This window comes from Erinaceus europaeus, chromosome 16 (genome assembly GCF_950295315.1).
Source record: "Erinaceus europaeus chromosome 16, mEriEur2.1, whole genome shotgun sequence".
Classification (NCBI taxonomy): Eukaryota; Metazoa; Chordata; class Mammalia; order Eulipotyphla; family Erinaceidae; genus Erinaceus; species Erinaceus europaeus.
This window is the reverse complement of record NC_080177.1, coordinates 36,947,370-36,973,845: the sequence shown is the minus strand read 5'-3', so window position 1 is coordinate 36,973,845 and position 26,476 is coordinate 36,947,370. Positions and strand designations below refer to the sequence as shown.

Genomic DNA, 26,476 nt, shown 5'->3' with positions numbered 1-26,476 from the left:
CTACTCCAAAGAGCAGATTCTGCTGGGTGACTCTGGAGAGTTATCTTACCTCTCTGTGTCTTAGTCTCTTAAAAGTCTATTAAAAGGGGAGGGTATGTAAACCTACCCACAAAGCTTTGGATCAAGTATATAAGGTATCTGAAGAGTGTCTGGCGCACAACCAGCAGTTCTACAGTTACTTCTTAACTGTAGAACTCCAAATGAAAAAGCAGGTGAATCAGTCTTAGGATAATTCAAATATTAACTTGAGGAAGTTGTTACAGGAAGGGAAGCCTTTTATGTGCTATCTCTATCAAAAAACTCATCAAAAAGTGGAATTTTCTCTGTCCTAGTCCTCACCAGTGTCCTTGGTTTCCTCTCATCTTTCCCTAACTCATCTGAGTCAGAGCTAGAACTGTCCCAGACAAGCTGACCCAGGGCCTCTTGTTCACGAAGCCAGATTTCCATTTTGCCAATTTTCCGGGGATAATAGTCATTCCTTGACTGATGTTCCCAAAATTCTTCATTTTGTGAGTTTCCTACAAAAAATTAAAAGTTCATGTAGTTACTTTTCCTTACCAATCATACATTTGTTTAACTGACTAGGTTTTTGTGAACACAACAATTTGTGTGGTATTCTTTTCAATAATTGAAAAAATATATATTTGAAATAATAAAATTAAACACACACACATACACACATATATATATTTATACACACATATATGAAGGACTCCATGTTGTGTCTCCATATGCAGTGACATTTTCTTGCTATTTTAAAAAACTTAAGTTCTCATGAATAGACACACTGACTAGTGGAATAGAATTGAGAGCCCAGAAGTGAGCCCCCACACCTATGGACATCTAATCTTTGACAAAGGTGCCCAGACTATTAAATGGGGAAAGCAGAGTCTCTTCTCCTAAGAATAAAGGATACATAATACACAACAGTAATTATGTAGCCACTCTCAGAAGGCTAGACATGGACCTTCCATATGATCCAGTAATTCCTCTCCTGGGGTTATACTCCAAGGACTCCATAACACCCAACCAAAAAGAGGTGTGTACTCCTATGTTCATAGCAGCACAATTCATAATAGCTAAAACCTGGAAGCAACCCAGGTGCCCAACAACAGATGAGTGGCTGAGAAAGCTGTGGTATATATACACAATGGAATACTATGCAGCTATCAAGAACAATGAACCCACCTTCTCTGACCCATCTTGGACAGAGCTAGAAGGAATTATGTTAAGTGAACTAAGTCAGAAAGATAAAGATGAGTATGGGATGATCCCACTCATCAACAGAAGTTGACTAAGAAGATCTGAAAGGGAAACTAAAAGCAGGACCTGATCAAATTGTAAGTAGGGCACCAAAATAAAAACCCAGTGGTGAGGGGTAGACATGCAGCTTCCTGGGCCAGTGGGGGGTGGGAGTGGGTGGGAGGGATGGGTCACAGTCTTTTGGTGGTGGGAATGGTGTTTATGTACACTCCTAGCAAAATGTAGACATATACATCAGTAGTTAATTAATATGAGGGGGAAAATCAATTGTATGTCTCAAAGTTTCTCAAACACAAACTGAATCTTTTTAATATATAGGCTGTGTATTTGATATGCGCACTCTCTCAAAAGCCTAGACCAAGTAGATTAGAAGCATCCAATAGCACAGCTATATACAAGATACTGGATACTGTACAGCAAACCATAACAAAAGGACTTTTCAAAGTTAACCCAATTACCAAATAATGTGATGATAACATTAACTATCGATTGTCTTTTTGAACTCTAAGACAGCAGGAACCTCACATCTCCACTATAGAGCCCCTACTTCCCCCAGTCCTGGAACCCTTGGATAGGGCCCACTTTCCTGTATGCATCTCCCAATCCAAACCAAATAATATTGCATCCGCCGATCACAATCTAACCAACACAACGATTGCCACCTCAACATGCTTCACCTCAGACTGTGTCCAGAGACTTCACGTGTGGAATGACAACCCTTCAGCTTCATTACTCGGGTGAGACCTTTCCTTTTATAGTACACTCTAATTTCATCTCAGGTAGTTCACTTTCTAACAAAGTCCCATAACCTAGATATACACCAGTTTCTGTGAGAGAGAGCTTATGTGCACACGTATCCATAAACTACTGCAAAATATATACCTGAAAGCAGGACTACACTAGAGTTTGCAGTGAGTACCTCCCTAACACTTCCTCTCCACTATTCCAAGCTTGGGATCCATGATTGCTCAACAATTTGTTTGGCTTCGTATGTTAACTCTCTTTTCAATCACCAGGTTCCAGATGCCACCAGGATGCTGGCCAGGCTTCCCTGGATTGAAGACCCCACCAATGTGTCCTGGAGCTCAGCTTCCCCAGAGACACACCCTACTAGGGAAAGAGAGAGGCAGACTGGGGGTATGGACCGACCAGTCAACGCCCATGTTCAGCGGGGAAGCAATTACAGAAGCCAGACCTTCTACCTTCTGCAACCCTCAACGACCCTGGGTCCATGCTCCCAGAGGGCTAGAGAATGGGAAAGCTATCATGGGAGGGGGTGGGTTATGGAGATTGGGTGGTGGGAATTGTGTGGAGTTGTACCCCTCCTACCTTATGTTTTTGTTCATTAGTCCTTTCTTAAATAAAAAATAAAAAAAAAAGGAGGTAATATAATTTCAAAAGACCTTGGAAAAGTATTATATATAGACATGTTGAAAAATAAATATCACCATTATCTTAAAAAAATAATAATAATACACAATAGTAATTATGTAGCCACATACAATTATCACACAAAGGAAACTGGACATCAATATAGTTCTACATTTTATTGTATGGTTCATTTCCCAGTATCTGTGGTTGTCTCAATAGACTTTTTTTTTCAATAAGGTTTTTTGATTGCCTGTTTGTGCTATGATATTTAGGCCCAGAGTCCAATCTAGAATTATGCAATACACTAAATATTCTTGTTTCTGTCTCCTTTTATTTCAAGAACATGGCTTTGTCCCTTTATTCTTTTTCTCTTTTTGTCTTTGCTTTCTTTCTCTCCTTGTTTTCCACACAAACCTTTCCTTGTATCCCAGCTCTATTGAGGAAGGAATTTCAATAGATCACTTAACTTTATCTCTTTTTAGAAGTGGTTAGAGTTACTCTTGGTGTGAGATTTGAAACAAAACAAGATAAAACATTTATTTATTTTATTTGACAGGACTGAAAGAAATTGAGAATGGAACGAAAGATAGTGAGAGGAAAGATAGAAAAATACTTGCAGCACTGTGTCATTATTAGTGAGGTTTTCTCTCTGCAGGTAGTAACTGGGCCCTTAAATGTGTGCACTTAACACGGTGCACCTCTGCTTGGTTCTGGTGTGAGATTGTATATATATTTGTGTTTACTTTTTTAAAAATTTGTTTGTTTAAGCAGAACTTAAGCCCTTTCTGAAAGCCCTTTGTAGAAACAGGGCTATTTTCAAGGAAATTTGATTTTTTCCCCCCATTCAGATAGAGAAATAGATAGGCTGAGGGAAGGGGGTTTAGTGGTACACCCAGTTAAGCTCACAGTATCATCATGTGCAAGGACCCTGGTTTGAGCCCCTGCTCCCCACTCTCAGGGAAAATGCTTCATCAGCAATAAAGCAGGTCTGCAGATGTCTATGTTTATCTCTCCCTCTCTATCTCCCCTCCACTCTTAATTTCTCTCTGTCCTGTCAAATAAATAGAAAAAAAAAAAGGCCACCAGAAGCAGTGGATAGTGGATATGTAGTGCAGGCATTGAACCCCAGCAATAATCCTGCTAGAAATAAATAAATAATAAATATATAAAAGATAGAGACAGTAAGAATGTGAAACACTCCAACATTGAAACTTCTGTTGCCATAGCATTTTCCATGTGATTCTGGGCATTCAAGCCTAGACTGCTCATAAGTCAATGCAGGCATCGTATGGGTGAGATATCTCTCTGACCTAGAAGTTCAACTAAAGCACTTATTTATGCAGGAGATAGAGACAGATAGTGAGAGAGAGAGAGAGAGAGAGAGGAGGGAAGCAGAACACCACTCTGGTATACAAGATGCTGGGAACTGAATTAAAGACCTCATGCTTGAGACATTAACCATCATTTTATCTTCTTCATCATTTCTTGGGTCATAAAACACACAATATATTTTTTTTTTTAGAGAGAGGTAGACAGAGAAGAAGGAGAGAGAGACAGAGAGAGAGAGAGACAGAGAGAGAGAGATGGAAGAGACCACAGCACCAAAGCTTCTTTCAATGGAGTGGGGTACAGGCTGGAACAAGAAACACAGTCTAATGACCACTTCTAAGCTAGGAAAATCATCACAGTTCAAAGTCCAAAATTGTCCCTCAGTCTGGCTAAACTGTGGATAACTTCCTGAATATCATTTTAGTGATAATTACTTATCAAGTATTATGGCATATTTAATTAAAATCCTTTTTATCTGAAGCTACATATTGTTGTAAGAGAAAATCAAACATTGCAATGTGAGGAGTTACACATTGTGATTTATTAGTTTTCTGTCTGTCTCCATGATAGAGTGCTCTATTTTGCCCTGATATTATTGTAATTATTATCATTGCCTGTTGACACAGAGCTGACAGAAAACAATAACTGATTTATGTCTATATCCTTAATCTGTCTTCTGAGCTATGATATGTTTTTTGTGCACTAATAGACAGGTTTGATGTCTCCTGGGAACGTATCAGGCTCACTTCTCTCACTTCCATTTCTGCTCCACAGTCTGCTCCTAGTTCTTCAAGAGAATCCTAAGAATCTCCTAAGACTTCTCAATACCTCCACATATCCACTACCAACTCTTTTTAATTTTATTACCTAAGTATCTCAAATATGCCTCCTTCCCACTATCCTCATTGTCACTCTTCTCTCTTAAACAAAATAGCATCTTTCACTTGTGATCCTGTCATGTCCTTATAGTAGTTTCTTTACAGTCCCTTGCCTTCTTTCTCTAGCCATTCACCACAGTGCAGACAGAGTGGTGTTAGCAATATGAACCACATTATTCTAAGGGAAATAAGTTACAGGATGACAAATGCTATATCAGCCCATCTATATTGTGGAATCTAAACAAGCAAAACAATAACAACTAAAAACAAACAAAAAGCCATATATATATGTACAAGAGAGAAAGAGAGGGAGAAAGAAAGAGGGAGAGAGGGAGGGAGAGAGAGGACAGATTGGTGGTTGCCACAGTTTGGGGTGTGGGGGCTAGTGAAGTGAAATGGGTGAAGGAGGTCAAGTACAAGCCTCCAGTTATAAAATCAGTAAGTCATGGGGATGTTAATAATACAGATTTATTATTTATTTATTTTTAATTTTTTTACTAGAGCACTGCTCAGCTCTGACATATGGTGGTGTGGGGGATTGAACCTGGGATTTTGGAGCCTCAGGCATGAGAGTCTCTTTGTATAACTATTATGCTATCTACTCCTTCCAGTAATACTGAATTAATAACTATAGTTAATAATACTGAATTGTATATTTACAAGTTTTCAGAGAGAGAGGACCAGAGGGAGAGAGAGAAAGACACCACAGCACCAAAGCTTCCCTCAATACAACTTAAACTAGGGTTGTGTAAATGGCAAAACATGCACCCTCCTTTTGTGACCCCCCAACAGGAGTTTGGGACTATTAGCATACGAATGACATCAGCCTGAGGCGGGGACACAGAGAAGGGAATGTATAAAAGCACAGACTTGGAGCAACTCAGTCTTTTTGGCTACTGCTTATTCTCCTGGTCAGAAGCATCTCAGTGGAGGTGCTCCAGGTATCTGCCAAGACTACTTCTCCTGGGAACTGAACATGCGTGACTCTGCTTTTTAATTTTTAATTAATTAATTAATATATATTTTTAATTTAAGAAAGGAGACATTAACAAAACCGAAGGATAGGAGGCTTACAACTCCACACAATTCCCACCACCCGATCTCCGTATCCCATCCCCTCCCCTGATAGCTTTCTTCTCTCAATTCATATCAAATAATATTGCATCCACAGATCGCAACCTAATCAATGCAACGAGTGCCACCCCAACATGCTTCACTTCAGACTGTGTCCAGAGACTTCAGGTGTGGAATGATAATCCTTCAGCTTCATCACTCCGGTGAGACCTTTCCTTTCATAGTATTCTCTAATTCCATTCCAGGTGTTCCACTCCCCAATAATGTCCCCAAACCTAGATATAGACCAAGTCCCCTGAGATAGAGCATATGTTCACACGTGTCCATAAACCAGGGGAAAATATATACCTGAAAGCAGAAGTACACAAGAGTCTGCAGTGAGTACCCCTCAATACTTCATCTGCACTATTCCAGCCTTTAGGTCCATGATTGTTCAACAATTTGTTTATGCAAAAAGGTTTTCTTGCCTTAGGCTTTAAAGTTTCAGGTTCAGTCCCTTATACCATCATAAACTAGAGCTGAGCACTCCTCCGGTTAAAAAAAAAAAAAGCCATAAAGGGCTCTTGATAACATTTTATTGATTAAATAAAGCAGAATATCATGATTAAAAAAAAAACACAATTTGTTTGGCTTTGTATGTTAACTCTCTTTTCAGCCACCAGGTTCCGGATGCCAGCATGATGCCGACCAGATTTCCCTGGACTGAGGGACCCCACCAATGTGTCGTGGAGCCCTGCTTCCCCAGAGACCCACCCTACTAGGGAAAGAGAGAGGCAGACTGGGAGTATGGATCGACTAGTCACTCTGCTTTTAAGACCCCTTTGCAGCCATGAGCAACCTATACCTCAGCTGATAATTGTTTATCTTATGGGACTAAACTTTTGATAACTATACTCAGACTATGGACCTAGAGTACTCTTAACCCCCTGATAATAACTGCTTATTTTGTGTATCTAAAATATATGTCTCATACTTTTGTACTGCCCTTATAAACCTCTCTTTTGCTTTACCTTAAATGAAGCTGCTCATTTGCAGCAATTAGATAAATGTTTGTTTTTTATCGGGTTCACCCAAATAAAGTCTCTATTGTTTAAACCTGTTCTCAGCTCCTGCTGTGAATCCTTAACTGTGGAAGCCCTAAGCCCCTTAAGTCTCAAGTTACACAGCATCAAAGCAACCCCTTTAAGTTAAAGTTGTAACACCCTCCTGTGTGAGTTAACTTGCTGATCTTGATATTTAAGAGATTAGATCTTAAAATTTTTCATCACACAAAAAATTGTTTAGTGATGAATGCTAATCAGATTTACTATGGTGACATGTTTTATAGTAAACTGACCCATTAACAGTATTAAATCATTACACTGTGCACCTGAGTCTAACATAATTTTATATGTCCAGGTTTATTTTATCTACCTCAATAAAAGAGGAGTGTTAAGAAATATAATGGTCTTCTATAGTTACTTATCCTCCAAAAGTAAAAATATGAAAATATGATTGTGTCATGGACTATCACCTCTTGCAATGGCTTCCCTTTGATCTTAAGATAGAGTACAAAGTCCTTATTTGACTTGATTTTCAAGACTATATCCAGTCAGTCTCTTAATCTCTTAATCTCTCTTCCACTCAATATCTAGAGCCTGTTGAGCTCCATTCTACTCTAGAACCTGTTGAGCTCCATCCTACTCAACATCCAAATCTGTTGTCAAGTACAGTTTTGAACATTCCACCATTGTAATCCTCACATTCACATGCCTCCTTCATCCAGCTACTTTGTGCTTAGTTTAAATACTACTTCCTCAAGGGAACCTTCCATCTATCTCTTCAGATTAATAGATCTTCCAGTTATGCTTTTATTGAATTTCTTCTTGTTTGTTGTCTGCATTATTATGTAAGCTCCAAAGCTAGGAACATCTATCTGGTTCTGAAAAGAGCTATAGAATAAGTAAAGAAATAAATGAACAAGCAAGCAAGCCATTAGAGAATTCGACAAACAGAAAGTATTGGTAACTGGGGGCTGAAATAGGTTTCATTTACTGATGACAAGAGTGTCAATCATTTTTGTTCTACAAATAAGCCAAGTGTACTAGAAGCACCACTCAGACTGAGAACAAGAATTTTCTTCCAACCAAAGTCAGAAGTTTTGAAACAGGAAGAAAATGATTATTAACAGTGAGATGAAATGCAATATTAACAACAGCTTAAATCCCACAACAGTCTTGGTGTTATGATAATTCAGGGCTAAAATTAGCATATGAAGTAAAACTCACATGCTCAGTTTTTTTTTTATAGTTCTGATATTTTATTAAGTTTTTATACTGATCATGCCATGAATTCATAGGGAATGGGTTCCAGCAGCTCTGGTTCCTTTCCATTGGTTCTCACAAAGTGTGCTTCTCTGGGTGGAGCAGGCTGGCACTTCAGTTGAACCCAAGTCCCCTTCTCTTTGGCTTCCTTTTTTTTTCTGATAATTTTCCTTCACACATTTCAAGAAGCTATCTCTGCTCTTAGAGTGCTTAATATGCTCAATACGAACATTAATTCTCTTGGCAAGGATCTTGCCCTTTATTTGTTTGTTTACAACAATACCAACAGCATGCTGGGTAACACTGTAGACTCTTCCAGTTTTGCCATAGTAACATTTGTGGGGCATTCCTTTTTGAACAGTGCCCATTCCCTTTATATCTACAATATCACCTTTCTTATAGATCCGCATATATGTGGCCAAAGGAACAACTCCATGTTTTCTAAAAGGCCTAGAGAACATATAGCGTGTTCCTCTCCTCTTTCCCTTTGTGTTAGTCATTTTGGCGATTTACTGTGTGCAGTCTGGACGAGCCCAGAACACTGCCTCCGTAGCCACTAGGCTACAACCAAAGTTGATAGAACGCCGGGTGCCAGGAGCCACGCACAAGCCGTACCTGGAAGATGGCTGCTCCGGCCGAAAGGATACATGCTCAGTTTTATCCTAGAAAATTCCTTAAGTAAGCCCCACACCTATGGACATCTAATCTTTGACAAAGGGGCCCAGACTATTAAATGGGGAAAGCAGAGTCTCTTCAACAGATGGTTGCGACACCCCGTCACAACCACCAGAGAGACTGACAAAGTCATCTCCTCTGGACCTGCATTCAGACTTCAAAGAAGCTGGGCAGAAGGACGGGAATGGGTCGACGCATTCTCCCCCCATTATTGCTACAAACAATTATACTGTCACAATTGATTAATAATGCTTTGGCAGTGCCTGGTGGGAATGGAGAGTCAGAAGCACCCCCTCTCCCTTACACAGGAGCAAATTTGAAAGTTACATTATGAAAGTGGAGAAGGTGGGTCAACATAGACGGACAAAACAAGTCATGTTATGACTTGCCCCTCATAAAAACAATGCAGAGATTGAGGCCTCCCAGGTACAAGTTGACATATTGAAACAAAGAAAGATTAATAGTTAAACCATACCAGACCTAGATGAGCAGTGGTCCACGACTAGGCAAAGATCTGTATGCCCCCATAGAAGATTAATGGTAGAGATAGCCCTCAGCAAAAGTCTAAAACAATTCTGGGTATGACCTCCCCTGAGAACAGAACGATACAAAGTATTGTACCCATTCTTTACAGTTATGGGAGAATAACATGTAGCCTGCCAAAGCCACAAGACTATTGTTACTTCTTTATGAGCTGGTTGCTTAGGCAACCTGAATGTAACCTGAAAAAAGTATAAAAGCTAATGCAGTTTCACTATTAAAACGAGTCCAGATTCATCCTCCAATAGAGTGTGGTGTCTATCTGTTCTCCCTCACCGACTCCTGACCCACCTGGGAGGTTGCCTTCAAGACCCCTGACCCTCCTGCTGCTTGTCCACTGAGTGGTCCGTGGCAGATGGTGTTGGAAACAATGGGTTGAAACATGCAGAAGAATGAAACTGAATCACTGTATTTCACCAAATACAAAAGTAAATTCCAAGTGGATCAAGGACTTGGATGTTAGACCACAAACTATCAGATACTTAGAGGAAAATATTGGCAGAACTCTTTTCCACATAAATTTTAAAGACATCTTCAATGAAACGAATCCAATTACAAAGAAGACTAAGGCAAGTATAAACCTATGGGACTATATCAAATTAAAAATCTTCTGCACAGCAAAAGAAACCACTACCCAAACCAAGAGACCCCTCACAGAATGGGAGAAGATTTTTACATGCCATACATCAGATAAGAGTTTAATAACCAACATATATAAAGAGCTTGCCAAACTCAACAACCAGACAACAAATAACCCCATCCAAAAATGGGGGGAGGACTTGGACAGAATATTCACCACAGAAGAGATCCAAAAGGCCGAGAAACATATGAAAAAATGCTCCAAGTCTCTGATTGTCAGAGAAATGCAAATAAAGACAACAATGAGATACCACTTCATTCCTGTGAGAATGTCATACATCAGAAAAGGTAACAGTAGCAAATCCTGGAGAGAGTGTGGGGTCAAAGGAACCCTTCTACACTGCTGGTGGAAATGTCAATTGGTCCAACCTCTGTGGAGAACAGTCTGGAGAACTCTCAGAAGGCTAGAAATGGACCTACCCTACAACCCTGCAATTCCTCTCCTGGAATATATATATCCTAAGGAACCCAACACATCCATCCAAAAAGATCTGTGTACACATATGTTCTTGGCAGCACAATTTGTAACAGCCAAAACCTGGAAGCAATCCAGGTGTCCAACAACAGATGAGTGGCTGAGCAAGTTGTGGTATAATATACACAATGGAATACTACTCAGCTGTAAAAAATGGTGACTTCACCGTTTTCAGCCGATCTTGGATAGACCTTGAAAAATTCGTGTTATGTGAAATAAGTCAGAAACAGAAGGATGAATATGGGATGATCTCATTCTCAGGCAGAAGTTGAAAAACAAGATCAGAAACGAAAACACAAGTAGAACCTGAAATGTAATTGGCATTTCGCACCAAAGTAAAAGACTCTGGGGTGGGAGTGTGTGGGTGGGGAGAATACAGGTCCATGAAGGATGATAAATGACATAGTGGGGGTTGTATTGTTAAATGGGAAACTGGGGAATGTTATGCATGTACAAACTATTGTATTTACTGTTGAATGTAAAACATTAATTCCCCAATAAAGAAATAAAAAAAAGAAAAAAAAAGAAAATTCCTTAAGTCATTCTTAAAATATATGCATAGCTTTTAAAATTTTTTTTTTTTAAATTTTTTTTTTTTGTCTGGCTAGAGACAGACAGAAATTGAGAGAAGAGGAGGTAGTAGAGAGAGACAGAGAGACACCCGCCATCCTGCTTCACCATTTGTGAAGCTTTCCCTCTACAGGTGGGGACCAGTAACTTGAACCTGCATCCTTGTGCACTGTAATGTGTACACTTAACCAAGTGCACCACCACCTGGTCTCCTAAAACATATACAATGTTTTTAATGCAAAGAATTAAGGCTTGAGAACTTTTGAGCTAGATGTCTTATTACTTACTACATTTGAGGTCACACGATATAAGGTTAACATATCTGTGATTTTGGGAGAACTGCAGTTTCCTTTTTTAAATTTTTATTTATATTTATTTATTTATTTATTTATTTATTTATTTATTTATAAAATGGAAGTATTGACAAGACCATAGGATAAGAGGGTACAATTCCATATAATTCCCACCACCAGGACTCCATATCCAACCCCCTCCCTTGAAAGCTTTCCTATTCTTTAATCCTCTGGGAGTATGTACCCAGGATCATTATAGGGTGCAGAAGGTGGAAGGTCTGGCTTCTATAATTGCTTCCCTGCTGAACATGGGCATTGGCAGGTTGATCCATACTCCCAGCCTGTCTCTCTCTTTCCCTTGTGGGGTAGGAACCTGGGGAGGTGGGGCTCCAGAACATCTTGGTGGGGTAATATGCCCTGCAGGCTCCTGTGCTGACTTGGGCCTCAGATCAAATCTATGGGGTTTACAGAACTGCAGTTTCTAATGGATGGAATGGGGACACAGAACTTTGGTGGTAGGAACATAGTAGAATTTTACCCCTGTTATCTTATAACTTTGTAAATCACTATTAAATCACTGATAAAAAAGAAACAGAAAAAAATGTAAGATTGAGGAGCCATTACCTTTATATTTACAGGCTTAACTTTTATTTATTTAGGATAGAGAAAGAAATTGAGAAAGAAACGGGAAGAGGGAGGGAGGGGTATGGTGGGAATGCACACTTTGAAATCACATCAGAAAGATCTGATCTTGAAATGGAACCTGTTGCTTAAGTCTTAACAGAAATGCTCATACTCGTTTCAGTAGGGGTTTCATGCTGGAATACATGATAAAGGTCGAACCCAGTGCCTGGCTTATAGTAAGCACCCTACAAGCCTTAACTCAAGCAAAAGGAGGAAACAGGAAAGCAGAGGACACCTGCTCATGCCACAGTCATCCCTAGCCCCTCCAGGTCTGGGCGTCTTCCAAAGACTTCACTGATGTTGGTTTGCACTGGCTTGACCTCAATTGATGAGTCTCTCAGTGTCTAACTTGTTTGAGATTCTCCCATCCAAATACTAACCAGTTCCGACCTTGCTTAGCTTCCGAGATCAGACGAGATTGGGCATGTTCAAAGTGGTATGGCTGTAGATAACTTGGCTGAGATTCTTTCCTTTTATGTTTTGCTAATATTTTTTTTTTCCAAATTTTAAATTGCTTATCTATGTGATAACATAGTATAATGCATTCAGGGGCTTGGGAGTATAGATTAAATAGCAGTAGATTTTCAGTTATTCAAACTTTTCTTTTTCTTTTTTATATTTATTTGGATAAGAGGGGTAAGATTCCACACAGTTCCCACCACCAGAGTTCCACATCACATCCCCTCCATTGGAAGCTTTCCTATTCTTTATCCCCCTGGGAGTATGGACCCAGGATCATTATGAGGTGCAGAAAGTGAGAGGTCTGGCTTCTGTACGCTTCTCTGCTGGACATGGGCATTGGCAAGTCAATCTATACTTCTAGCCTGCTTCTATCTTTCCCTAGTGGAGTAGGGCTCATGGAGGTGGGGTTCCAGGATATATTGGTGAGGTCATCTGCCTAGGGAAGTCAGGTTGGGTCATGGCAGCATTTATAACCTGGTGGCTATTCAGCCTTTTAAATTATTGACTAAGCATCTTTTGTTTCTCTGAGCAGGGGCAGTGTCTCTTTCAGCTGGCAGTTTTTCATCTTAGATGCTGAAGATCTCCAAAGACAGGGCCAGCATTTCTGCAGACTCTTAACATTAGCATTGCAGAGCTGGGGGTTATGTCCGCAGCTCAGCAATCTGCACAGATTGCTTCATGTGTTGTACATTTGCAACCATGGTTTGCTCTGGGAAAATACAGTCAGGAAAATATATATATTTTAAATATATCTAAAAAATTTTTTATATTTATTTATTTCCCCTTTTGTTGCCCTTGTTTTTTTTATTGTTGTAGTTATTATTGTTGTCATTGTTGGATAGGACAGAGAAATGAAGAGAGGAGGGGAAGACAGAGAGCAGGAGAGAAAGATACCTGCAGACCTGCTTCACCGCCTGTGAAGTGACTCTCCTGCAGGTGGGGAGTGAGGGGCTCAAACTGGGATCCTTACACCGGTCCTTGCGCTTCACACCACCTGCGCTTAACCTGCTGCGCTACTGCCCGACTCCCTCAGGAAAATCTTAATGGGACACTAATTGGTAGGGCAACATGGCACAGGGGTTATGGATATTGATGTCTCGTGGAAATCACAGAGCAATCCAAGGGTGTTGAGTTATCTAGCCTGGTGGGAGTGCGGGAATTGGCACAAAAGTGGCAAGAGATGAAATGAGTAAGAGAGGTAGCAGCTTGATTCTAAAGAGTTTGCAGCACCAATGTGAGAAATTGAGATTATTCTTGGAGCTCATAGAGAATCACTGAAGATTTATTTTATTTTACTTAGTTTTTTTTTTTTAAGCAGGATAGTAATATGGTTTGCATTTCTATAGATTTGCATTTCATAAGATCCCTTTACTGTGTGGGACCTGTCTAGAGCCATGCTGTGCATAAAAACTACCTTGATTTAGTGCTCTGGTAAAAAAATTACCTTGATGTTTTGATAAAATGTAGATCCTGACTTAGTAGGTCTAGGGTAGGGCCCAGTAATCTGAATTTTTTCTTTTTTTTTGCCTCCAGAGTTATCACTGTGGCTTTGTGCCTGCGTTCTGAATTCACTGTTCCTGGAGGCTATTTTTCCCATTTTTTTGTTACCCTTGTTGTTGTTATTGTTATTGCTATTGTTGTTTTTGGATAGAACAGAGAAAAATCGAGAGAAGAGGGGAAGAGAAAGATAAGGCACATGCAGACTTGCTTCACTATTTGTGAAGTGACCCCCTGCAGGTAGGGAACTGGGGGCTTGAACCTGGGTTCTTGCACTTTGCACCATGTGCACTTAGCCTGTGGCACTACTTCTAGGTGATATAGATGCTTTGGTCTGTGGCTAACACTCTGATTACCCAGTAGAATAGTGGTTCTTAAACTTTACTATTAGTTATTATCATTATTAACGGGAAGGTTATTAAACCCAGATTATTGGACCACTCCCTTATATTTCTGATTCAATTACTCTGGATAGGGGTCACACAGAGTCACCAGGTAGAGGACAGATGGAAGGAGGGTGAGCCCTTAAGTCATAAGGTTACAACAAGAGCTCCACACCTGCAGACCTGCTTCACTGCCTGTGAAGTGACTCCCCTGCAGGTGGGGAGCCGGGGGCTTGAACCAGGATCCTTTTACTTGTCCTTTGCGCCACGTGCGCTTAACCCACTGCACTACTGCCCGACTCCCATCTATTTCCTTCTTAAACTCTAAGGCAGCAGGAACCTCTCGCTTCCTCTATAGAGCCTATATTTCCCCCAGTCCTGGAACCTCCAGGGTGGGGCTCACTTTCCTGCATACTTACTTCAATTCATACCAACTGACACTGCATCTGCTGATCCCAACCTAATCAACATGAGTACCACCTCAACATGCTTCACTTTAGGCTGTGTCCAGAGACGTCATGCATGGAATGTCAACCGTTCAGCCTCATTGCTCGAGTGAGATCTTTCGTTTCATAGGATTCTCTAATTCCATTCCAGGAGGTTCACTTCCTAACAAAGTCCCAAAACATAGATATAGACCAGGTACCAAGAGATAGAGCATATGTTGACACCTACCTATAAATTAGGGCAAAATATATACCTGAAAGCAAAAGTACACAATAGTCTGTAGTGAGTCACTATAAAGTTCATAATGAAATAGTGTCTATTTGGACTTAGATACCCTCCTCACTTATTTCCTATTACACTTCCTTCACTCACTCCAAAGCAAACCTTATCAAAGCAAAGACTGCAAAAGCTGAATAAGGGCAAGAGACTGGCATACTTTAATGATGATTCTTAGTCACTATCAGGCCAGCCCATCAGCTGGGACTCTAATTGAGGACTCCTGAGATTCCCAAACAGACATGATGGGCCTAGACCTCACATAAATCCCTCTGTCCATTGTTGCCAGTCATCTCTATCAGGAACAACAAAACAGACCCCTTTGTGGGCCTCCCATAGGACCTTGCCCTCAACTTAGATCAACAATAGTAGAGAATGTTCCATCCTCTGAAGGGAGGCTGGACAACATACTCTGTGTTCCACCTGAGGAAGATGGGCCCTGATATTGGGGCAGCTTGGAAAGTTCCTACTCATGACCACAGAATGTGAGCTCAGATCTACAGGGATGTAGAAGTCACTCACATAGACTCCTAAGCTGAATATGGGCTCCAGATCACATCAAATCGATGAGGTTTACAATCAACAATATTTATACACCTTTCCCATATTAAGAAGCTACTCTCTTCCCTGAAACAGCTTTCTAGTCCTTTCTTTTTCCAGCCATGACATCATCTTCCCAGACAATAATTAGGATCCATCTGCATATCAGATTTCAGGCTCAGGGAGAAAAAAAAAAAAAGGAAAAGAAAAGAAAAAAAGACTAGTATAGCCATAGGCCCATTGGAATATAATAAAATATGCCTACTAGCTATCTAAAAAACAGAGACCCCCTCCTCCTTAACTCTTCATTTGCACTATTCCAGCCTTTAGGTTCATGATCAGTCAACTGTTTGTTTGGCTTTGTATGTTAACTCTCTTTTCAGCCACCAGGTTTCAGATGCTAACATGATGTCTACCAGACTTCCCTGGACAGACAACCCCACCAATGTGTCCTGGAGCTCCCATTCCCCAGAACTGTGCCCCACTAGGGAAAGAGAGAGACAGGATGGGAGTATGGATCAACCTGTCAATGCCCATGTTCAGCAGGGAAGCAATTACAGAAGCCAGACCTTCCACCTTCTGCATCCCACAATGACCTTAGGTCCATACTCCCAGAGGGTTAAAGAACAGGAAAGCTATCAAGGGAAGGGATGGGATATAGAGTTCTGGTGATAGAAATTGTGTGAAGCTGTGCCCCCTTATCCTATGGTTTAGTCAATGTTTCCTTTTTATAAATAAAAAATTAAAAAACAAAACAAAACTAGAGCTCCATAAGGTGTGACATATTTACCTAAGGGATTCTGAATTTTAAATTTGTGGCAGGAGGTGAAGCAGAATTATTTCAGTTAGAAAGGGGAAAGGGTTTCACATCAAATCATGTTTGCATGCACTTTTGTCTTATCAAACACTGAGGTTTCTGCAGAGGCAGATTTGCTTATCAGCTTGGGTAATATCTTAAGACCGGGGCTGCCAGTTTAGTCACATATTTGGGGTGGGGAACTAATTCCAGTCAGGTCAGCCTGGATGGGGATCTAGGGCTTTTCCTTACCACAGGAGTGGTGGTGCAGTTTGCTGATAATGGAAATGGGAGACAAAGGGGATGTCAGCTCTTGGTGACATCAACAGGATTTTGTGATGATCAGCTTTAAGGAGAGGGAACAGAGGGTTTGGATTGTCCCCGCATCTCTGGCCCGAGTGATACAGGTTACCCAGTGAACCAATGGATGCAGCAAGAGCAATCTGGATATAGGCAGTGATGCTGAATTCAGTTTCACACATTAGGTTCGAGGGATGACCTGCAGGATACAGGTTGGGGTGGAGGAGAGAGTATGTATAGGGCATAAAGCTAGATAGCAATAGTTTGCTGTTCAGTGTCTCCACATACTTCCTTCTCTTTTACCAGAAAACGAGACTCTTATTGTCTTTTCTGTTCTTAGGGATAAATCAAGGGTTGCAATAATACATGTAAACCCCCAAAAAGGAAGGAACATTTTTATTACTGTGCTTACGTTCCTATCTTTTCTTTCCAACATTTCAAAATTACATGACAATATATTAACTAGATCTTGCCCTCAGGGTGGATCAACAATGGTAGGGAATGTTCCATTCTCTGAAAGGGAGCTGGACAATATATGCTACCTACTACCACCCATGGAAGATGGGTCCTGAAATTAGTGCAACCTGGAATGTTCCTAGCTATGACCACAGAATGTGAGCTCAGACCTACAGGGATGCAGAGGTTACATAAGCTCCTGTGCTGAATATGGGCCCCAGATCAAACCAATGGGGTTTATAGTTAACAATATTTATATACTTTCCCCATATTGGGGAGAAACTCTCTTCCCAGATCTAGCTTTCTAGTCCTTTTTCCAATTATGACACCATCTTTCCAGACAATAACCTGGGTCTGTCTGCATATGAGATGTCAGGCACAGGCAAAAACTAGTAAAGTCATGGGCTCTTTGGAATATACCTAAAATAGACGTGCTAGATTTTTCCCAGATGGAGACCCCAAATCTTCATCTGCAATATTCTTGCCTTTATGATTAGTTCATGATTAGTCAACAATTTTTTCTGCTTTATATCTTAACTCTTTTTAGCCACCAGGTTACAGATGAGACCATGATGCCAACCTGACTTCGCTGGACAGACGACCCCACCATGTGTCTTGGAGCCCCACCTTCCCAGATCTCTGACCCACTAGGGAAAGAGAGAGACAACACCCATGTTCAGTGGAGAAGCAATTATAGAAGTCAGACCTCCTACCATCTGCACTCCACAATGATCCTGGGTCCATACTCCCAGAGGGGTAAAGAATAGGGAAGCTATAAAGGGAGGAGATTGGATATGGAGCTTTGGGGGTAGGCACTGTGTGGAATTGTATCCCTCTTGTCCTATAGTCTGTTCAATATTCCCATTTAAAAATGTTTTTAAAATTATCTTTATTTATTGGATAGAAACAGCCAGAAATCAAGAGAGAAGGGGGTGATAGAGAGGGAGAGAGACAGAGAGATACCTGCAGCTCTGCTTCAGCACTCATAAAGCTTTCCCCCTGAAGGTGAGGACTGGGGCCTCGAACCTGGGTTCTTGCACATTGTAATACATGCGCTTAACTAGGTGCACCACCACCTGGCCCCAATATTCCCATTTTATAAATAAAAATTAAAAAAATTATATCAGCAGGAGCCCCAGGTTATCTTCTGTCCTCCTTACCCATCCAGAAATATATTTGAATTAAAAAAACACTTGAAGGCATCAGGACAGTGGTGAAACAGGTAAAGTGTGCACATTATAGTGCTCAAGTAGCTGGGTTGAAGCTCCCAACCCCCATCTGCAGAGGGAAACTTCACGAGTGATGAAACAGTGCTGCAGGTGTATCTCTCCCCTTCTCTATCTCCCCTTTTTTCCCCTCTCAATTTCTGTCTCTATACTAAGTAAATAAGCATATTAAAATATTTGTTAAAAGACACTTGAAATATTTGATTTTACTAAAAAAATAAATAAAAGCAACTGTAAGACTCACCTGGACTTCTGTTCAAGGTTTCATCAGGTAATAGGGTTAGAAAGTCACCATTGTCATCATTTCTTGGAGTGTTCTGAGGGACTTTGTTGTCTCTAAGTTTTTGATTATTGATTTTTGCCTCCTCCTGAAGTTTTCTCAGCTCCATTTGGGCCTGAAAATGATCATCTGTCAATAATTACTGTTCTTTCCTGAGTTACTTTCACCTGAATAGATCAATAGACCAGCTACTTTGAAAGCTATATCTGTGGTTCTCTAACCAGATGATTTTTTTTTTTTCCCTTCTGCTAGAACATATGGTAGCCTGGGACATGGCTCAAAGGGTAGAAAGCAGGACTAGCGCACATGAGGCCCTACATTTAGTGCTATGCCGAATATGCTTGAATCACATTTTCACCTCTCTTTCCCTCTCTTCTCTTTCAGAAAATAACAAAATCACTTTTTTTTTTTTTTAGCTTTTGGCTGGAAGGAAACCGAGGTGTAACTTTCTTTGGTTGTCTCAATCTGGGTTCATGTGACCCAAGCTGTCTCCATAGCTGAAACTTGACCCCAATTAGATCAATCAGTATACCTGAGGGATACTGGTGGGGAAAGGTCCCACATCCCTGTGATAAAGAAAAGCCCTAGGTCTCCACCCAGGTTGACCTGACTGGAATTAGTCCCCTACCCCAAATATGTGACTAAATGGTGGCCCTGGACTTAAGGAATTACCGTAGCTGATAAGCAAATCTGCCTCCGCAGAAACCTCAGTTTTCCAGAGATAAGATGTGCATGCAAATGTGATTTCCCCTTTCTAACTGAAATACTTCTGCATCTATAACTCACTTCCTGCCACAAAATTCCCACCTCCCTGTGTTATTACCTAGCATCCAGTACTCGGAGTATAAGCTTGACGGGACCTGCTAGCATAATAAACAGTGTTCTCTCCAGCCCGGAGAGCCATTTTTTGTTTGTTTGTTTGTTTGTTTTGTTGGCAGGACTGTTTGCCTGTAATAATGCTGTTACTGCCATAACACCTTGGCCCCAAGATTGGTCCTCTCAGTCTTTAAAAAAAAAAAAAAAAAGTTGATGGTGAAGAGCCAAGGCAATGAGTGGAGTCAGAGGACTACAGGCATACTGACCATCTAGAAGAGACATGCTCAGACTGAGGTGGTGCCTCCTGCCTGCCTCTGTTCTCACCATTCAAGAGCTCAGAACCAGCAGGAGACAGGAAGTAGAAAAACAGTAAACACAGTGGAAATACTACTTTTGATGAAATTGTCAGTGTTGCCAGACAAATGATCTTTAGCTTCTTAGAACTCTTTTCTCTGGGACCATCAAAGAGCTCCTAGGGACCCTCATGGCCTCATAAATGACATCAGTAGTAGTGCTAAGAAATGCCCAGTTGGTTAAGAATTACAAAGGATTGGGGCCAGGTGATGGTACACCTGGTTGAGTGCACATGTTACAGTGCACAAGGAGCAGGGTTCAAGCCCCCGGTCCCCACCTGCAGGGGAAAGCTTTGCAAATGGTGAAGCAGTGTTGTAGGCGTCTCTCTCCCTTTCTATCACCTCCTTCCATCTTGATTTCTGGCTGTTTCTATCTAATAAATAAATAAAGATAATAATTAAAAAAGAACTACAAAGGATGATGTTTCAATAAAGGCTTATTTGACAAAAAAATAGACAAGTAAAAATAATGAAAGATTAAATAACAAAAAAAGCGTATTAAAGTTTCCTCCATGCACAGGTTTGCCAAGAGCAAAGAAAGTAAACCCATAGTCTCAAAATCATATGTCTCCATTAAAATGACGCCATTCGTAAAAATATTTGTCTGAAGTCTAGCTGAAATATTGGTCATTGCAGAAGACAGGGATTTGAGTTTCATTTACTAGAATGAAGACTTTGGAATTTGACAGTTACAAGAAAAGTTACTCTAAAGTGTTTGTTACAAGAGTTATTTCTTGTAAGAGAATTTTTTATTTTATTTTATTTTATTTCAGAAGGATAAATTAACAAACCCATAGGGTAGGAGGGGTACAACTCCACACAATTCCCACCACCCAATCTCCATATCCCATCCCCTCCCCTGATAGCTTTCCCATTCTCTATCCCTCCGGGAGCATGGACCCAGGGTCGTTGTGGGTTGCAGAAGGTGGAAGGTCTGGCTTCTGTAATTGCTTCCCCACTGAGAGAATTTTTTTTTAAAGATTTTTTTTGTTGTTATTTATTTATGAGAAATACAGGAGGAGAGAGAAAGAACCAAACATCACTCTGGCACATGTGCTGCCAGGGATGGAACTCGAGACCTCATGCTTGAGAGTCCAAAGCTTTGTCACCGCGCCACCTCCCGGACCACATCTTCTAAGAGAATTCTATGGCATGATTATAGAGAGTTGCTTAGATAACAAAGACCAATTCCTCCCTCTATCTTTTAGTAAACCAGGAAGTATCATAGGAGCAGACTGACAACAAAAAGAGAGAAGTGAGATACAGATATGTCCTTGAGAGGACCAACAACAGAAAAACTCAACAAAATTGATAATGAAAGAGGTCTTTCTGGCTTCGGTGGTTGAAACTTGGCTCCAGTGACTAAATTTAAAATTCTTAGTAAAGACTAGAAATACTTAACTATTTAAATATTTAAGTCGGACCGTAGTGCAGCGGCTTAAGCGCACTTGGCGCAAGGACCGGCGGAAGGATCCTGGTTCCAGCCCCCGGTTCCCCACCTGCAGGGAAGTTGCTTCATAAGCGGTAAAGCAGGCCTCAGGTAGACACCTTTCTCTCCTCTCTGCCTTCCCCTCCTCTCTCCTCTCTGTCCTATCCAACAACGAAGACAGAAAACAATAATAATTACAACAATAAAGCAACAAGGGCAACAAAAGTGAATAAATAAGTTAAAAAAAAGGAAATACTTAACTATATTCATGTGTCAGGGCAGTGATTAAGTGGAGTAAATTTGGCAAATCTGACATTTTTCTTTTCATATTTACCTCTTGTCTTTTACGGTTCATTTCCAACATTTGCATTTTATGTAAATACTGTCTTTTTCCTGGTGTATACATTGGAATTTGCATCTTCTTTTCCATTCCCTGCTATGAAAGACAGTACACTTGTTAGTTTAGGGTAATTTGTTACTGACTTTGCAATTCACTGCTTGAATTTTTTTCCCACACAGAGTGAGAGCTTCATCAGTCGTCAATCATAGTAGAGGCCTTTCATGGGGTCAAAGGTTGGCCACTGCTATTCCTCAGTGAGTCCTTTGTGTGGCTCCCAATGAATAAAGTGGCTCTTTGTTGTGTGTGTAATGTCATTTTTAAGGTTCCTTAGCATTTTACACACCTTGGGTGGAAATCTCTTACTACATGTCACGTTGGGAAGATTTCAATCCCTTCATCAACAGAGGTACTTTCTCACTAGTTCACCTTAAACTCTAGAGAAACTGTACAGTTACTGAGGATAACCAGGGATGACTATACTTTCCTTTACTTGCTGTTGCAATAAAGGGAAGAGGCATGGCAACCAGTGGGATTCTGAAAAGTCATGGGGTATTTTTCTATGAAAAATGCGTCGTAACTTTTCCAACAACTCAATAGATGTGTTCAGTGCTTTCTTCTATGTTCCCCAGTGGACAGTGACTGTGTTGGGTCCTTGGAAGCTCATAGAGAGCACTATCTCATCATGGTCAGCATCAAAAACTTGACCTGTACTCATACATCTTTTATTAAACAAAGAAGCTAGCACACAGCAACATCTGGATGACTGAGAAACAAATCGGGAGTGGAGTATGTTGAAAATGTACTCCTACCTCATAAGCTGGATTTCTACACAAGGGGAGTTTTCTCTGCAAGTGACAAGTTTATAAATAGGAAGACCTCTACCCTTCCCAGGATTACTTTTTGCTGAATTGTGGTTAAGAAAAAAAAATGTGAGGAACAATTTGTAGACACGATTCTACCCTCCACCTTGAAAACTGTGAGTAAAGATAATATTTCAATCTGTGGAGGAGTGTTATGTTGGATTTTTTCACAAATCATGAAACATCTACAATCAGCAGAATTTAGGTAAAATTCTGTGTTCTCATTTCTATCTCCCTGTTTTCAGTAGGAAGCAGAAAAGGATCCATTGCTTATTTGAGAAGCAAGAATAATTGCCAGTAGGAATTATTCTTGCCATACACAGGAGAGAATGGGCAAGTTTGAAAAGTTCTAGTACTGACTGACTTAATGATTTGATTTCTCTGTGAGGTTTTCTGTGCAGAGACTAGTCACCTCATCCAATCCCATGCAGCCACCCTCCCCAGTTGCACTTTCCCCCATTATAGCTACAGTTCACCTTTGTTTTGTGAGCTCTTTCAACTTCTTGCTGGCTCAGAAGCCTTCCAGAAGTAATTACTTGTGGCATGTCAACAGGCTCAAGCTTCTAGAAGTCCAACATTTAGAATATTCAGCATTCCTCATGTCATGAGACAATGAAACATAAAAGCCAGACATTAAGCTATCTTAGCATTTTTGTAAAAACAGCATTTATACCTGAAGCACACAGAGTAGACAGTTGCAACATTGTTATAACCATGTCTGTGCCAAAGAGCTTTCAACTTATGGAGTTCTTGCATTGTTCAGCTGCGCAGCTGACACTGACTTATTGATCTGAATATTGATTAGAAAGATAAAAGATCCTTTCCTGTCTGTATTGAGGTGCCATATCCCAAAGCTGTCAAGCAATAAGGGACTTAGAAAATTAGAGCTGAGGGAGTTGGGCGGTAGCACATCAGGTTAAGTGCACATGGTGCAAAGCGCAAGGACCAGCAGAAGGATCCCAGTTCCACCCCCCGGCTCCCCATCTGCAGGGGAGTCGCTTCACAAGTTGTGAAGCAGGTCTGCAGGTGTCTATCTTTCTCTCCCCCTCTCTGTCTTCCCCTCCTCTCTCCATTTCTCTCTGTCCTACCCAACAAAGATGACAACAATAAAACAACAAGGTCAACAAAAGGGAATAAGTAAATAAATAAATATAAAAAAATAGAGTTGAAAGTGGCACCAAGAAGTTACTTTAGTTATCCCTTAACCACCCAACTGAACTATTCTAGTCCTCAGAGGGGTGACCTAGTTTATGATCTCCAGAGAAGTTCTCTCTTCGTCTTTAGTTGTTGGTATGCATGAGACCCCTTCTGTTTCATTTGGTTTAAATCCCCCCTGCTTAACACTATTCTATTTACATAACCACTTCATTCTATTTATATAACCACTGTTAACAAGCACCTCCCTCCAGGGCATTGGTTCAATCCCCACTGTTTCATGATATGTTTTTGCTCCACCCCCCCTCCTTGTCACACTCTGATTGTCACCAGTCACTTTTCTCTCCACCCTCTCTATGTCACACCCTGTTTCCACCCTACTTGTCAAGTATATATAAAGACAGCATTGTGAGTTTTAGAGTACTTTACCTTTAGTTTAGCTCAGCTCGGCTTAGATTGTGCTGCGTCCTGCATGAATAAAGAGATACTGCCTACAGCTCAACTATGAGTCCCTGGTCGTCTGTTACCTGCCCGTGAAGCCAGCCCGGCGAAAACAACCTAACCCGTCGAAAACGACATATGGCGCAACAACGTGGGACCAGACCTGCGCAACTCCCAGATAAGTGAAGACTTTGCCTACCTATGCACTATGGTCTTCTCTTCTACTTACGAAGAGGTTTGCCAAAGCCTCTACTGTTTCATTATGAGATAGTTTCTCTGTCTCTGGAACATTTTACTCTGGGCCACACTTCGGTTCCCTCACCGGGAACTTTGGTTTCTTATGACCGGGATCATAGAGCTTGGGAGATGCACGGAGATTTCTCCTTGGACTTTCTGGATTCCCTCTCCCATGTTTCCTGAGGAAAAGGACTACATTTTGCTCCGGGCCACAGTTTGGTTCTTTATGACCGTGATCGTAGACCTTGGGATATGCATGGGGATTTCCCCTGGAACTTTCTGGACTTCTTCTCGAATGTTTCCCATGGAGAAGGACTACTCTAATTTGAAGAACATTCTCGAGTACCCTGGCAGTTCCCAAGTATGGAGACATGTGGTTAGTTCTACTCTCCTGATTGGATACTTTCTTCGATGGGAAGACACTTTTAAAAATGGGTGCCTGAAGCAATCCAGCAGGAACAGTCAGAAACACCCTAAATGGAATTTCGAGGACCTTTTTGGACTAGGTCGCCCTCCGGGGATTCTTAATCCTACATGGTGAGATCTTGATAATCTGGTTCAAGTTGCGTTTCATAAGAGAATGATTTGAATGACTGAATTTTTGTTTGACATTGACTTAAAAAAAAAAAAATATGCTGGACGCAGCCATGATTTCTAGAGACATCCAGAAACAATCCAAAAATTGTTTTTTTTCCTCCTTTGATTTCTCTTTACGTCTTGACATGAATCTGAAACGTTTAATCCTGAAAACTGTATGAGTTATGGGTGGGGCAGATAGTGCAATGATTATGTTAATTATTCTCATGCCTAAGGCTTTTAACCGTGGTTCTTCTGTTTACCTTTCCACATTTTATTGAGTTTAAAGTGTTTTAACAACCTTGAAATGATACTAGAAAGGACTTCCAATTATAATGGAGTTATCAATGATAGTAAACTTCTAATCTGCTACAAGTTTTGTTTGACAAGTAAGTGAATTTCAGCTGTCAAGTCTTCACATGAAAAAGCATCTACTCAAATGGAATTCCCGGAAATCCATTTGGACCCCTGTTCTCTGACATCGCCCCCCGGAAACCAATAATGTGACCTGGCACGACCTGAAGAAACAGATTCACAGACTCGAAAGCTCACTCTCTACAGAAAAGCAGAATTCTGGTGGCCAACATTCCCCATCGAGACAGACGTGCAGCGTTTCATCCTCCGGCATTTTCTTCTGTGGTCAGCTACTTTGGACTGACACCTCCATCGGACTTACTGGTACACACAGCTGTGTTTCTCAAAGACTAACTTCAGCCAATTGCCTTGAGACTTTATAGACCATGTCCCCTCGCCTGCAGGCTCTGTCCCAGAGGCAGAAAACTCCCCCTCCTTATTAGGTTATGCCCACAGAGGCATGAAGCGCCCCAAGAGGCAAGAGATGCCCACAGAGGCAGGAAACGCCCTTTGAGGCAAGAGATGCCCCCAGAGGCATGAAGCGTTCCAGAGGCAAGAAATGCCCTTTCGCCTGCTAGGCCTTGCCCTTTGAGGCAAGAAAAGCTCCACTTGGCATCACACTGGTTATTGCTGCTCGCCTATTTTGTTTTCCATGTCTTATGCCAGTTCTTTTGAAAACGCCTGTAGGATATACGTTTCTGTTCACCCCACAATGGCCATTAGTTAAAAAGAAAGGGGGAATTGTTGGTATGCATGAGACCCCTTCTGTTTCATTTGGTTTAAATCCCCCCTGCTAACACTATTCTATTTACATAACCACTTCATTCTATTTATATAACCGCTGTTAACAAGCACCTCCCTCCAGGGCATTGGTTCAATCCCCACTGTTTCATGATATGTTTTTGCTCCACCCCCCCTCCTTGTCACACTCTGATTGTCACCAGTCACTTTTCTCTCCACCCTCTCTATGTCACACCCTGTTTCCACCCTACTTGTCAAGTATATATAAAGACAGCATTGTGAGTTTTAGAGTACTTTACCTTTAGTTTAGCTCAGCTCGGCTTAGATTGTGCTGCGTCCTGCATGAATAAGAGATACTGCCTACAGCTCAACTATGAGTCCCTGGTCGTCTGTTACCTGCCCGTGAAGCCAGCCCGG

At 41.0% G+C, this 26,476-nt stretch overlaps 1 protein-coding gene and 1 pseudogene across 3 annotated transcripts; both read right to left on the bottom strand.

The window, feature by feature from the left end:
- Positions 1-182: 182 nt before the first annotated feature.
- CCDC198 (coiled-coil domain containing 198) lies at positions 183-23,367 on the bottom strand. Of its 3 annotated transcripts, XM_060174917.1 has the most exons (5): positions 23,229-23,367; positions 23,032-23,118; positions 21,690-21,791; positions 18,722-18,872; positions 183-518 (listed from the first exon to the last, which is right to left on the bottom strand). In XM_060174917.1, exons 2-5 carry the CDS (start codon positions 23,098-23,100, stop codon positions 277-279), a joined length of 564 nt encoding a protein of 187 aa, XP_060030900.1. In that variant the 5' UTR covers positions 23,101-23,118; positions 23,229-23,367; the 3' UTR covers positions 183-276. The 3 variants fall into 3 exon arrangements, with proteins under 3 accessions (XP_060030900.1, XP_060030899.1, XP_060030901.1); XM_060174916.1 differs by having other exon boundaries at positions 23,032-23,367; XM_060174918.1 differs by having other exon boundaries at positions 21,690-21,788; positions 23,032-23,367.
- Positions 8,191-8,869, bottom strand: LOC132533439 (large ribosomal subunit protein eL21-like; annotated as a pseudogene).
- Positions 23,368-26,476: the final 3,109 nt, after the last annotated feature.

What these genes read in the sequence shown, in the direction of transcription:
- CCDC198 (XM_060174916.1), bottom strand. Translation starts at nt 23,100, where the DNA reads ATGCCACAAGTAATTACTTCTGGAAGGCTTCTGAGCCAGCAAGAAGTT. An exon ending in AAAGAGCTCACAAAACAAAG is followed by an intron (nt 21,792 to 23,031) that starts GTGAACTGTAGC and finishes TGTCTTTCATAG; the next exon opens with CAGGGAATGGAAAAGAAGAT. An exon ending in TGAACCGTAAAAGACAAGAG is followed by an intron (nt 18,873 to 21,689) that starts GTAAATATGAAA and finishes GATCATTTTCAG; the next exon opens with GCCCAAATGGAGCTGAGAAA.